Genomic DNA, 15,013 nt, shown 5'->3' with positions numbered 1-15,013 from the left:
GTTGTTATGTGTTGCTTTTCCATTCGGATGGTGTCAATGGTCTGTTTTGTATCAGGTATGAAAGGTGCGTGAATGGCCTGTAAAACGGTTGGTGCCTTGTCGTGGCTTTACAGCTCACGAGTTGCGAGTCACTGGTTCAGTTGTTATGCATTTATTTATTGACAGAGCATTTCATTTTTTTGAAATATCTTGTTAATAAAATTTTATGTACTGAACCATCACTCGCCCTCGTGCCAAATCCAACCTGTATGTGTGTGTCTTTGAGGAATAGATAGCTGTGCTTGAATGTTTGACTTTTGAGTAACTCTGTTAAGGTGTGGTATCCTTTTACTCGGGAGAACAAGGGGAACGCAGGGTAGAAGGATTTTTTTGCCGGCACGGCGATCCCACGCCAAAATGTTTGGAAAAGTGCTATTTTTACCTATTTTTAAGGTTTGCAAAGAGTTCTGGGTAGGAAAACATTGGGGGACCCACACATGCCATACCTCCCTGGACTCTCCCGGGTGTCTAGTTTTCAGAACTGTTTGGGTTTGCTACTTTCCAAAGAATACCACCCAGCCCCGGGCCAAAAACTCAGGTGCCCCCCCCCCCCAAATCAAAGTTATATTGCTTCAGGGTATTTTATATTCACCACTGTTAGATTTGGACCTTTTCCTGTTGCAGCCACTATGGCTATCCACGCAAGTGAGGTACCGTTTTTTTGGGAGACCTGGGGGAACGCTGGGTGGGAGGTAATTTGTGTGAGACCAGTGATGCCACGCTTTCCCAGACTACAACGTGTGAAAAAATTGATTTTTTTTCTGCTAAAATTGAGGTTTGCAAGGGATTCTGGGTAAAGGAACGTTGGAGGATCCACGCAAGCCATACCTCCTTGGAAGCCCCCGGGTGTCTACTTTTCAGAAATGTGTGGGTTTGGTAGGTTTCCCTAGATGGCTGTCTCGCACGGGGCCAGAAACCCAGGTAACCCCTCTTGCAAAAGCTGGTGAATTTAACAATGGTGAAAATGTTAAGTCCACCAGCTTTTGCAAGAGGGGTTACCTGGGTTTTTGGCCCCGTGCGAGACAGCCATCTAGGGAAACCTACCAATCCCACACATTTCTGAAAAGTAGACACCCGGGGGCTTCCAAGGAGGTATGGCTTGCGTGGATCCTCCAACGTTCCTTTACCCAGAATCCCTTGCAAACCTCATTTTTTGCTTGGAAAAAATCAGTTTTTTCACACGTTTAGTGTGGGAAAGCGTGGCATCACTGGGCTCACACAAATTAACTCCCACCCAGCGTTCCCCAAGGTCTCCCTATAAAAATGGTACCTCACTTGCGTGGGTAGGCATAGCGGCTGCTTTAGGAAAAGGCCCAATTCATACTGTGGAGACCAAAAAATTACCTTCAGCCAAATAATCTTATTTTTTGAGGGGGTCACCTGAGCTTTTGGCCCGGGGCTTGGCAGGCATCTTTGGAAACTACCAAACCCAAACAGTTCTGAGAACTAGACACCCGGGGGAGTCCAGGGAGGTATGGCATGCGTGGGTCCCCCAATGTTTTCCTACCCAGAAACCCCTGCAAACCTGAAATTTTGGTCCAAAAACCCACTTTTCCATACTTTTTTGGGTGGGATCTCGCTGCCGGAACAAATGTCCTACCACCCAGCGTTTCCCTTGTTCTCCCGAGTAAAATGATACCTCACTTGTGTGGGTGGGCCAAAGGCATGTGACTCAGGCTGGGGTGCTTAATTTGTAAAACTTAAATATGACTAAAAACTACTTTTTTCAAAATTCATTTTTGGCGTGTTCAGCTTTGGGGCACCCACACAAGTGAGGTATCCTTTTACTCGGGAGAACAAGGGGAACGCAGGGTGGTAGGACTTTTTTGCCGGCACGGCGATCCCACGCCAAAATGTTTGGAAAAGTGCTATTTTTACCTATTTTTAAGGTTTGCAAAGAGTTCTGGGTAGGAAAACATTGGGGGACCCACACATGCCATACCTCCCTGGACTCTCCCGGGTGTCTAGTTTTCAGAACTGTTTGGGTTTGCTACTTTGCAAAGAATACCACCGAGCCCCGGGCCACAAACTCAGATGCCCCCCCCCCCCCCAAAATCAAGGTAGTTTTGCAATGAGGTAATGTAAATTCACCACCGTACGATTTGAACCGTTTCCTGTTGCAGCCACTATGTCTATCCACGCAAGTGAGGTACCATTTTTTTCGGGAGACCTGGGGGCACGCTGGGTGGGTGGAAATTTGTTGATCCACACAGATTCCAGAACTTTCGACCACAGAAATGTGAGGAAAATGTGTTTTTTTGGTCAAAATTTTATGTTTTCAAGGGATTCTGGGTAACTAAACCTGGGGGTAGGCGGACGAGTCACCCCATCCTGAATTGCCCTGGGTGTCTAGTTTTCGAAAATGTATAGGTTTGCTAGGTTTCCCTAGGTGCTGGCAGAGCTACTGCGCAAAAACAAAAGGTAGTCTTTTTGTCCGAATCGTGCTAAATTTCACTGGGAAATTGAGGTGCGACCATGCTGCGTTTTGCGCTGTTTCATGTCGCAGCCACTATGCCTAACCACGCAAGTGAGGTACCATTTTTTTCGGGAGACCTGGGGGCACGCTGGGTGAGTGGAAATTTGTTGATCCACGCAGATTCCAGAACTTTCCACCACAGAAATGTGAGGAAAATGTGTTTTTTTGGTCAAATTTTTATGTTTGCAAGGGATTCTGGGTGACAAAACCTGGGGGTAGGCAGACGAGTCACCCCATCCTGAATTGCCCTCGGTGTCTAGTTTTCAAAAATGTATAGGTTTGCTAGGTTTCCCTAGGTGCTGGCAGAGCTACGGCGCAAAAACAAAAGGTAGTCTTTTTGTCTGAATCGTGCTAAATTTCACTGGGAAATTGAGGTGCGACCATGCTGCGTTTTGCGCCGTTTCATGTCGCAGCCACTATGCCTACCCACGCAAGTGAGGTACCATTTTTTTCGGGAGAACTGGGGGCACGCTGGGTGGGTGGAAATTTGTTGATCCACGCAGATTCCAGAACTTTCCACCACAGAAATGTGAGGAAAATGTGTTTTTTTGGTCCAATTTTTATGTTTGCAAGGGATTCTGGGTAACAAAACCTGGGGGTAGGCAGACGAGTCACCCCATCCTGAATTGCCCTGGGTGTCTAGTTTTCAAAAATGTATAGGTTTGCTAGGTTTCCCTAGGTGCTGGCAGAGCTACGGCGCAAAAACAAAAGGTAGTCTTTTTGTCCGAATTGTGCTAAATTTCACTGGGAAATTGAGGTGCGACCATGCTGCGTTTTGCGCTGTTTCATGTCGCAGCCACTATGCCTACCCACGCAAGTGAGGTACCATTTTTTTCGGGAGACCTGGGGGCACGCTGGGTGGGTGGAAATTTGTTGATCCACGCAGATTCCAGAACTTTCCACCACAGAAATGTGAGGAAAATGTGTTTTTTTGGTCAAATTTATATGTTTGCAAGGGATTCTGGGTAACAAAACCTGGGGGTAGGCAGACGAGTCACCCCATCCTGAATTGCCCTGGGTGTCTAGTTTTCAAAAATGTATAGGTTTGCTAGGTTACCCTAGGTGCTGGCAGAGCTACGGCGCAAAAACAAAAGGTAGTCTTTTTGTCCGAATCGTGCTAAATTTGACTGGGAAATTGAGGTGCGACCACGTTGCATTTTGTGCCGTTTCCTGTCGTAGGCACAAGGCCGACCCACACAAGTGAGGTACTGTTTTTATCGGGAGACCTGGGGGAACGCTGGGTGGGTGGAAATTTGTTGATCCACGCAGATTCCAGAACTTATCACCACAGAAATGTGAGGAAAATGTGTTTATTTTGTCAAAATCTTAGCTTTGCAAGGGATTCTGGGTAACAAAACCTGGTGGTAGGCAGTCGAGTCACCCCATCCTGAATTCCCCTGGGTGTCTACTTTTCAAAAATATATAGGTTTGCTAGGTTTCCCTAGGTGCCGGCAGAGCTAGGGTGCAAAAACTACAGGTAGGCACTTTGCCAAAAAAGGGTAAATTTGTAACTGCTAAATTTAGGTGTGACCACGTTGCATTTTGCGCCGTTTCCTGTCGCAGGCACAAGGCCGACCCACACAAGTGAGGTACCGTTTTTATCGGGACACTTGGGGTAATTCAGATTTGTAAATCAACTGTTATTACCAATCGAGCTTTCATGCATTTCTCCCTTTGAATGAAAGACATTGTGTAAAAAAAAAATCTTTATGAAAAATGACCAATATTCTCATGCTAGTATGAGTATTCCCAACTTTGAAAATGTGCAATTATATACTGTTTCTGAAGTCTATAATTTGTACCCAATTCAGAAATACATAGGTGTCTTTCATACAGATTATTCCATGTATACATTTTCCAAGACAAAGTGCACTATACCCAGTAAATGAAAAAATACCATTGCAAGTTGCTGCTCAGTTTTTGGATCTGGGTTCGTCGGGTTCTTGGTGAAACTACAAGTCCTATATATCCCCACAACCAGGAAGGTCTAACGAATGTAACGGTATATTGCTTTCCAAGAGCTGTCGAAATTAGAAAAAGTTATAGGTGAAAACGTTGAGACAAAAGGCTGTTTTTTTCAACAAAATTTCAAATATTCCAATATCTAACTGTTAGTTTCTATAACAAAACCTTCATGGATTTAGACAAATGACCCCTTTCTGAATTCAGAATTTTGTCTACTTTTCGAAAATGTAAAGCTTTCCAGGATCCATTATTGCTTTCAAACTCATTTCTACCATTAACTGGAAGGAGGTGGAAAGCTCTAAAAATAGCAAAAATAGGCTATGTCCCAGAAAAATGCCAAAACTGAGTGAAAAATTTCGGTTCTCTGACAAAAGTCTGTAATTCCCTGAAAGCTGAGAAAATGGAGATTTCAGCCCCACAAACCCTTTTGTGATACCATTTTCAGGGAAAAACCCAGAGGCTTTCATTTGCAGCCCGTTTTTCCCATTTTTCTGAAAAAAACAAAAAAAATCACTATATTTTGGTTAATTTATGGGACCCCTCCAAGGGAATCCACAAACCCTGGGCGCCTTTAGAATCCACATGATGTTGGAAGAAAAGGACGCAAATTTGGCGTGGATACCTTATGTGGTCAAAAAGTTACAAGGGCCTAAGCGCGCACTACTCCAAAACGCCAAAAAAAGCCTCAGCACAGGAGGGGAAAAGGCCTAGCAGCGAAGGGGTTAAGCTATTGGCATTGCAAATGACAATGCCTTTTATTTATGTTTTAAAAACAAAAATAAAAGGCATTTTTATTTGCAATGTCAATAGCTCAAACTCTTGTAAAAGCGAGACCCATTGCATGGCAAATGCTTGTTTTAGGAGGGTAAGCGGGAAGGGAACAGAGTAGGCATGCGTCCAAGTGCGTGCCAGCTGAGGGGGTGGGGGGTAGTGACTCTAGTCTTGACTGCCCATTATATATTTTGGTCACCTAGTTTTATTTTTAAGAATGAAGTTAGTACTGTATTTTCAGCATGTTTTGGGGAGCAACCAGTTTTGTCCCACGTGGGAACTGGAGCACAGGACGATAACAAAAAGCTACAAGATGTAGAAAGCACAACAGCGGAAATTTAGAATCGAGGGGTTATCCATCTTCCTGTGCAAATATTTTCCTCTGAGTAAAGCGCTTGTACCAGAAGCTCTCAGTTCTTTTATCAGCTGCAGGTCGGGAACAGTCTTGTCACGGACCCTTATCTGTGGGTTGTGACGTCCCCTAAAGTTTTACCGAGGACATAAGGGTTGCCCCCACACCCAGAGAATGAAGGTCAGGTGATAGGATGGATTAATCCTGGGTTCATTGAAATTAACAGGTCCTCGCTTTTTTTACCAGTGTGATGTGCTATTTCACATCAGACCCCAGAGGAGACACTGCTGAGCTAACTCTCTACTCGCATAGTTTGTAACAAGAAAAGTGGCACAAATTCCAATCTCATTTGTAATGTAGCACTAGTGTGTCAAAACAAAATCACTAGTATGCATGCTGGTGATATGCTGAAAACATGCCGATTGTCTAAAAAGCAAAATAAATTGGAAGAGAAAACATCAAGTGCCTAAGGAAATCAAAGACGGCCCGTCATGTTTGAGACGTTGACATGGTGATAATACGGAAAAACTGTGCTTGCATCATAAACGTCGTGTTGCAGCGTAAGTGTACATAAAGATACATCTACGTGACAAGCTATTAAAAATAAAGTGAGTCACTAATCAAGTGCACCTCTGAAGTTTGTGCATGAAGAGGTAGAAAAAAGTGCTCAAAAAAAGTGTGAAGGCTAGACGGCAGAAGTGGTTATCATTAAGTAAACGTACTTACTGGAATTCACATGCACTTGCTCATGTTGTCGTGAGATGGTCCATGAAAGAAGCTAAAATACAAACTTAGACGGAATATTTAGGAAAGGCTAAACAGCCTTAAGACTACACGTGTCGGTGGATGTACTGTGACCAACGCTAAACAAGCCCCTTGTATGGCAGTGCGCGGGGAGCCTCTTGGGCAAACAAAGGGCCGGTGTCATTGGGCTCTGTGGTCACATCAAGAGCTGCTATTCGGTGCACAGAGAGTTGGGAGGAAGGGGGGTAAAAGCGAGGAGCACTGCGAGACTAGCATAGATAGGGATGAGGGCTGGGGTGCGGGTGGTGTGAGAGGGGCTGGGTCTTGATGGAGGGGGTAGGGAGGGAATGCGTCAAGGAACACACGGGGCTTCCCTCGCTGACATCTCGTGCCTCAGGCAGATGAAAACGTGACTGCGGGAGCTCCGGCCCTGGAATAAAAGCTGGGAAGAGAGGAAGCGTTATTTCACGGGCTCAAGCCGCAGGGGGAGGGAGACCCTACTACTGCGGCTGCGCGCCTTCGCACAGCTCGTCGCTTTTTGCCCTGCTGCCTCCCGGACAGAGCGCGTGTATGATGCGCCACACCGGGTGAGTTTGCACGTTTCCTCTTGGCGGGGGCGGGGCTTGGTCATGCCAGGGAGCCGGTCTTAGAGGCGCGTGTATGGTGCGCGTTGACGGGCTGTGGAGCCCACGGCAGAAGGGGGAGGGAAAGTGGAAGTTACTCCACGAGGCTTGCAAGGGAGACAGGAGATGGGTACAGCGCGTGAGTGTACGTGGTGAACGCGCGCGTTCACCGATCCGAGCTGCAGCCTGCACGTGCCCATCTCCTGTCTCCCTTGCAAGCCCTTGAAAGCAGAGTCGACGACTATAGGTCTCGCACTGCGACAGTGCTTCGAGCTGCATCACAGGTACGAGACCTAAAAAGGCATGTCAAATGTCTGAAACAAATCTTGTATCATTTACTGCACCAGATGCTAATCATTCATCGAAACAATTAAGTCATCTGTGTACCTTTGCACCCTGCAATAAAACTGACTTCCCTTTTCTAGTTGTAGAGTTCACAAATTAACATATCTAATAAGGGCACACTCCGGATATTGTAAGCGTTCATTTGGAATTTTTGCTCCCACAAAAACAACCAGTCATGGTAGCTTCAAACTAACAGTAACAGAAGTAAATCTGTACAGTTACACATTTTCTTTTACCTTTGGCACCTCCATCTCCCAGACAGTGAGATCGGACTTTTTGGACTCCAGCCCCGGCTTGGGTTCATGGTGGCTTTCCGTTGTTTTTCCCAGAGGACAGCCGCTGTCCACAGAATCCATGCTATTCACATCCGAGCCTATAAAATTTATAACATAACATTTTTAGTGATCATCTAGAGCAGATTCCCTATTTAAATTACATATCGGCCAGTCGAGCATGGCAAAGTATGTACATCTCAACGGCCCTGAAACTTGATTACACCCAATGGACAAATGTTAAAAGTACACGAGTTTACAAAACCCTGAACAGCAAATCTCAAAAATAGGTCTTAAATGTCGACCAAGGTAAAACAAAAAAAAAAGACAAGCTGCCACGGGTCCTCCGGCTCTTCCATATTCTAATACTTAGTTAATAAAACTCGAAACACGATATTAAACTATCATTATCTAAATGCTTCAGATACCTATCATTTCTGTGCAGTGTTTCATTACTGAGCTGTATCCAGTGCTGTATTGGGAGCTTGAAACAATCTATTTGGATAATCGTTAAGCAATACGACTCAGCTAACCTTTACATCACATATCAACAGTGTAAAACATTTATAGGTGTAAATCCGCCCCAGGCAAGACTGGACTACTCCTTGAGCTGAAGCCGCTGAAAATTGGTGGGACAATTAGGGTAGACTGACAACAGTGACCTGTTGGCGAATTAAGTTACTATGACAAGTTGACTAGACACCACATTTACATCTCGGAACTATAACTAGTTACCAGTGGCATGCACAGAAACAAAAACTCTAAACATAGTATTAGCATTTTTAGTGCAAATTGTGTAATAGAGAAGCCTTTCCCTCTCGTCAATAGCAAAATAGACGTGAAAATGTATTGACTGGGTGCAAAATGAAATTAACATGCCGAACAAAAACTAGGAATCAAACAAAATAATTTACCATCCCAATTAAACTTCTTAGCTCAATCAACACAGCCAGAAATTAATATGCTGAAGCAACCAGTGAACAAGAATTCAAACAGTACGAGGAACTTGGCTGCACAAACTTTAGGTCGGTATCTGTATAAAGGAGACTCCGAAAGGGTGCCGAGCACAGTGCTATTTACAGCACTACACGGTCTAGCAGCGTCACAGAAGCAAATGTTTACTTGGTTATGTTATACGGCTGTTTTAGCAACACTGCACTCACGCGCTTCCCTCAGCCTACCATGCCATTCATAGTTTCTACTGGCAACAGGGACAGACCTTTTCATAGGCAAGCAAAACTAATGCCCAAACCTTTACGCAGGTATACCTTACAATCATGCAAATGCCAATACAACCTAATTACATTATCTAGAAAACAGTAACACGAGATTGAGAGCTCAAATTTAGGGCAGGGGCCATTACCATCTAAGAGGTTGTGCTTGCTAAACGGCAATGCCAGTAGGGCTGGTCCTAAAGCCTAAAGTGGGGTGGCTTGTTTCTCGCTAGCTCAAGTGCGCCCACAGCAGTTGCTTATAATGCCGATCTGTCTGCCCATCTGAGTGCGTGAATATCTTCTCGCACTCCACACCCCCACTGCCTTGGACTGGGCCTGTTATTGATGTGTCAGTTGAAGACTTTATTGTTCGATTAAATAAAATCTTTACAATAGAAAAACACTGACTTCTTCTCCACCATTTCATCCGAAGCAGATCCTCCTCGATATCTGAGAGGACCCTACCTAACACCTGCTACACTCATCCCACCCATTCAATCACAGCGCACAATGACCATTCCCCAGCTGCATGTGGTAGCCCCTATCCGGCTGCCTCCCTTATATACCACACCACTCCCTGACGTGAACCCCACAACAAACCTCCCGGTTCAGCCTCTCACATTGACCCCTAATGAAGTTATCCCCAAGCAATTGGAAAACATGATCAAGCAAACAGACCCTACCGGTAGATCGCCCTCCATAACCGATCATACACCCACACCTAATGAAGGTATCCCCAAGTAATTGGAGAATGTGATCATGCAAACAGACCCTACTGGTAGATCGCCCTCCGTAACCGATCATACACCCACACCTAATGAAGGTATCCCCAAGTAATTGGAGAATGTGATCATGCAAACAGACCCTACTGGTAGATCGCCCTCCATAACCGATCATACACCCACACCTCATGAAGGTATCCCCAAGTCATTGGAGAATGTGATCATGCAAACAGACCCTACTGGTAGATCGGCCTCCATAACCGATCATACACCCACACCTAATGAAGGTATCCCCAAGTAATTGGAGAATGTGATCATACAAACAGACCCTACCGGCAGATCGCCCTCCATAACTGATCATACACACACACTTGCAACCTACTTTCCCAACTCCGTCTGGTTCACTCAACTCAAGGAGTTAGCCACAGGCCTATCCCATCTCAAGGGCGAGAAGCACATACTTTCGACTATCACTAAAGAACTTCTAAACATACACAGTGTCACCAATGACACCGTGAACCAAATCAGTCTCCAAACAAGAAATTACATCCCCACAAATTAACACGCAGAGATCACTAGTCAGAATAACCAAATCAGTGACCAACCTAGTGGATACATACCCAAGTTCTTACACCCCAAAAACACCAATCTAGGGAATTTACCTTCTCCATCTTGGCCTAGGAGGGGAAGGGATGAACTATCGGACAGACAGACTACCTCCTAACATTTTATGCCCGGGCAACTGATAGTAAGTCGCAATGTGGAACTATCCAATCCATTGTAACCAATCCCTTCAGAACAGCCTCTCAACAACAGATCAGTAAATAGAGATAACCTCGCAAATATCAACATAGAGCAGATTAGCCTAACCCAATCTATTAACAAGATGAAGTGTAGGCTCATTAATTGCAGATCTGCTAGCAAACATGCTCCGGACATATTCCACCTCATTCTAGAGAATGATTTAGATATTATCGCCCTTACAGAAACATGGCTAAACAGTTCCTCCTCTCCCATCCTTGACTTACTGGATACTCCTACCGACGACCTAATCCGCCTTGACAGAAACGGGAAACTCGGGGGAGGGGTAGTCTGCATTTATCGTAACTTAATCTCAGTCAAGCAAACAGACTCCATCGGACTATCCTCCTGCGAATTAACTCTGTATTAATATCTCTGATGATAAGAACATCGCCAGCAAGCTTCACATATTCTATCACCCCCCCGACGAGCTAATGGCGGTCATTGCATCCAACGTCAACTCATAAGTTCCTCAAGTTTTCTTGCGTGACTTTAATCTCCACTGGAACAGTGCAAACGATCATGGAGTAGGCTGTCTTAAAGAGTTTTTTTCAGAACAGGAGCTATCTCAAATCTGCGACAGCCAAACTCACAACAAGGGAGAGACACTGGACCTCATCAATGCAAAAATGAACATCGTCCTACTAGAATCCATCACCCCATACGACTGGACTGATCATCATTGCATCCTATTCTCCATCAATATCGAAGTAACTCAAAAAAGGGGCCAACCCTCAAAAACAAAACAATGGAAAAGGAACCCCATCACCTTGGTAAACCGATGCAACTCCGCCCTGACCCACACGAATGACATGACTGATGTACATGACCTCACAACCTTCTACAATTCCACTTTGCTTGAAATTCTGGATTCTACAGTGCCCCTCCAAGAAAAAAACTTCTCCTCCAAAACTTCCACACCTTGGTTCAAGAACTCAGAGCGACGCCAACCTAGAGTTGGGGAGCGACTATGGAAATCAGAACCCACTAATAACCTTGATCCCCTTAGAACAGGGGTCTTCAAACTGTGGGGTGCGACCCCCAGGGGGGCCGTGGAGTGATACAAAGGTGGTGGCGCATTCCCAGTCACATTCCTGCACAGGCCCAAGGGCTTCAGCTCCCCTCTTCCCCGTTGTATGTCTCAGCCCGGGCTGCTGCAGTGCAACTCGAGCTGCTGGGGGCTCAAGCTGGGCAGTGTCTGGGGTCTTCAGCACGTCCGAGTTTTTCACAGGTCTTTAAAGACCCTTTGCATATTTACATGCCTTTATAAACTGGTTACAGAGGCTTAGTTTTTTCTGGTTTCAGTACCCCTAGGCCCCCACTGTCTATTCCTTACATTTGTATTTTACATTTACTGCTGTACTGTGAATGCATTTCATGAAAAGGAATAGAAAGTAGGGTTGCCGAAGGAAAAAGGCCTGCAGTGTGTTGTTTAAAGAGCCTGCAAAGACCTCCTCTTGACACTAAATAGACTTAAAAATAAAAAAAGTATGTATTCATTCGTTATTTGACTTGTGTGTGTTTGTTCTCTTTAATTATCAGTCATGGATCATTGAGGCAGCCCTAGAACACAATTAAAAGTTCTTTCTATTTATATTTACAGTTCCAATTACGCACAGATAAGTACTGAAAATACAGCTTTAGTTGACTGCTTATTTTTGTACCGACTGGGCCATCAAAATATTGAGCAGGAAACCCTAACCATAGGACTGGAATTGTGTTGCAGGATCAGCATATTATTTATTTATCATTTATTATTTCCTCCACCCTCGATCCCAGATTAATGCCATAATAGCAACAGTTTAACTTGTATCTTAAACCCTACACCGCCGTCAATAATATGCTGAGTTACTTTAAGTGTCTGGGAATGCACTCTTCATTCAGAGAACTCACTTCTCATTCTCGCCCTTCACTTTCACACTCACCCTGCACTCGCACTGATCACCATGCACTCACACCATTCACCCGCTCACCCTGCACTCACAGTGATCACTCTGCACTCACAATGCACTTGTGCTGTTCACCCTATACCTCACCCTGCTGTCACACAAGCACACTACTCACCCTGCACTCATGTGACTTTACTCACCTGTCCCCCTCACTGCTCAAACTGCAACTCACTCAACAAGCCCATCACAAATCATACATTCATTCATCCTATTCTGAACTTACATCCGCACCCAAATTCATACCGCCACCTCACTCATCCTGCAGTCACTCCTCTTACCCCCACTCACACACTGTTGCATCACTCACCGTGCACTCACATGGGCACCCACGTCACCCACACAGTGCAGAAGGCTAATGTGCCTGCTACAAAGAATATGTACCATGCAGATCCCAGAAAGGAGTGTGAGTAAACTAGGAGAAGCGCTATAAAAAAATTAAATGTTTGGCAGAAAGATGCTATAGAGTGATGAGGTGCATTGTTGGGGAGTGGTAGTGAGGGAATTCATGGAGAAGGAGAAAACGGGGGTGGGGCACCAAAAAAGACAGTTGCACCTTGTGTGACCAGTGATAGGGCCATCCCTGGCTGGGAGTGTTAGCCCCCTCCGAAGTTCTGATCTAGTGGCTCCACTGATTCTGCCTATTATTATTTGCATTTGTAGGAGGCTACTGTTACCAAAAGATGTCCTGGGGATAATAACCATCTGCTGCATGAAGGCAAATGAGAAACGCATGAAGGCAAATGAGAAACGCACAGAAGGAGAAGGAGAACCAGCCAAATGGGGTAACCTACAGAGTATAGAGAAAGGTTTTTATATCTTCCTAAAGGATAATAGATTCTTGGTGGAGCGAAGCAAAGGAGGATGCAAGTTCCATAACTGCGCGGCCTGCACCAAAACAGCAAGACCGACAATTCATGCCTTCTTGAATTAGGGAACAATAAGCAGAGTGCCACAGGCAGAGAGGACTATACGTGTCCAACCCGTATGCTTGGTGAGGAGAGAGGACAGCAAGGGAGTGAGAGAATTCGATTGAAGAGGGCAGTGATTAGAAAAAATGTGAAGTGCCGAAGAGAAGTGTGGACACGCAAGAAGTGAGTGTGAGCCAAAGGTGAGGGCTTCTGTCAGAACAAAGGGGAGATATGAAAGATGAATGGGGGGAGAGGTGTAAGATGCAAATGGACAAAAATTTGAAGAGAGATGCGGTGAATGAGAAGTGCTGAGGGGCACGGGAGGTGACGGGCCAGACAGGCCATGAGATAAATGTTAGAGACTGTTAGAGATGAGGGCAGTGAAAAGACAGAATGGCAAGAGGTGATTAAAGGTGAAGTGAAAGGTTGAATGGAGAGAGTTCAGAAGTTGTAAAAAGGGGTGAAAGAAAATGGCCTGCAAATGGGAGAGGAGAGAGGGATGGAAGGGAGGGGGTGAGAGGAAAGCTGCATGGGTAAACTGCTTAACTGCACAAAACCGCCAGGGTTTTAAGGGACCCCTGCCTCTCCCAGCCGGGGCGAGGTGAGCTTCTAATGTGGCAGCACGTATTCCTGCGGAGTGGAAGGCCCTTCACAAAGGTTGACTAGAAATCTTTCTGATGTTAACTGCTGTATTTTGGTTATAAGCTGGTGCTGATGGGGTGAAATCTTTCCTCAGTGTTACTGTGTGCAAAAAATGTCAAAATAATGAAGCAATGCTATCCCAAAAAACGCTGCATCACATAACATACTTTACATTTTCTTCCCACACAATTTAGTCAAGTCTGTTGCGTAATTTGGTCCTCACCTGCCTCATAATTCTAGTAGCCCTGTCTACAGGTTTAAAATTTTTTGTCAGGAAGAGGGTCCTTGCGCCTCAAAATGTTGACAGGGGGGTCTCGGCATCCAAAAGTTTGAAGACCTCTGCCTTAGAAGGTTAAGGAACTCATACAACAGGAAGATTCTTAAGGCAAAGGCAGACTTTTTCAGAACAAAGCTGAACCAAGCAATCAAACGTCCCAAAAAATTCTTTGAAATCGTCAAACAACAAGCATGCAGCACGACTAACTCTAGGGAACTAAACGACCTGGCTACATCTACCTGTGATGTGCTTGCCAATTTCTTCTGCGAAAAGACTAAGGCCACCGAGCTAGACATCCAATCCAAGAAGGCTCTACCACAATTTATGGTCCAAGATACTAATTGTGGCGCACACCTCAAAGTTCATTCTAATATTCTAAGGGAAGTCACAAAAAATAATGCCTCTTGGCATACCTTCTCGCCAATCTTGCAACAAATAATCGATAACACTCTTCAAGTAATCAAAACCTCCAATCACTTCGCTGACCCCCTGCCTCCTGCCCTATTCAAAATGTTAAAAACAACTATCCTACCGCTATGGGCTGAAATTGTAAACGCCTCTATGAGACAAGGCGCCATTCCGGACTGTCTTAAAATAGGGCAGGTCACACCTATACTAAAGAAAGCTGACGTCACCCCATCTCATCTCAACAACTACCTCCCTATATCCAACATCCCCACTTTGGCGAAACTGTTGGAGAAATGTGTACACATTTAATTATGCAACCATATTGAGAATTACAACCTCTTAGACGGTGACCAATCTGGCTTCCGTCAAGGTCACAGCACTGAATCTGCTCGCACTCACATTATGGACATACTAAAAATGCTTGACCGCAATGAGTCATGCCTGATGATACTTCTTGACTTATCATTCCCCTTCGATTCGGTCAAGCATGACAACCTTTTGTCCC

At 45.1% G+C, this 15,013-nt stretch overlaps 1 protein-coding gene across 4 annotated transcripts in view; it reads right to left on the bottom strand.

Annotated features, from left to right (window-relative positions):
• The window catches only part of AKAP1 (A-kinase anchoring protein 1), a 536,294-nt gene that overhangs the window by 330,024 nt on the left and 191,257 nt on the right, over positions 1-15,013 (bottom strand). For all 4 annotated transcript variants that reach the window (XM_078679722.1, XM_078679723.1, XM_078679726.1 and 1 more), the window contains one exon: positions 7,552-7,688. In XM_078679722.1, the coding sequence (XP_078535848.1) occupies positions 7,552-7,688 (137 nt within the window). The remainder of the gene's footprint in view (positions 1-7,551; positions 7,689-15,013) is intronic.

The sequence above is a fragment of the Lissotriton helveticus genome, chromosome 3_1 (genome assembly GCF_964261635.1).
Source record: "Lissotriton helveticus chromosome 3_1, aLisHel1.1, whole genome shotgun sequence".
In the NCBI taxonomy this organism is placed as follows: Eukaryota; Metazoa; Chordata; class Amphibia; order Caudata; family Salamandridae; genus Lissotriton; species Lissotriton helveticus.
Note: the sequence above shows the minus strand (reverse complement) of the source record. Positions and strands in the feature narration are given on the sequence as shown.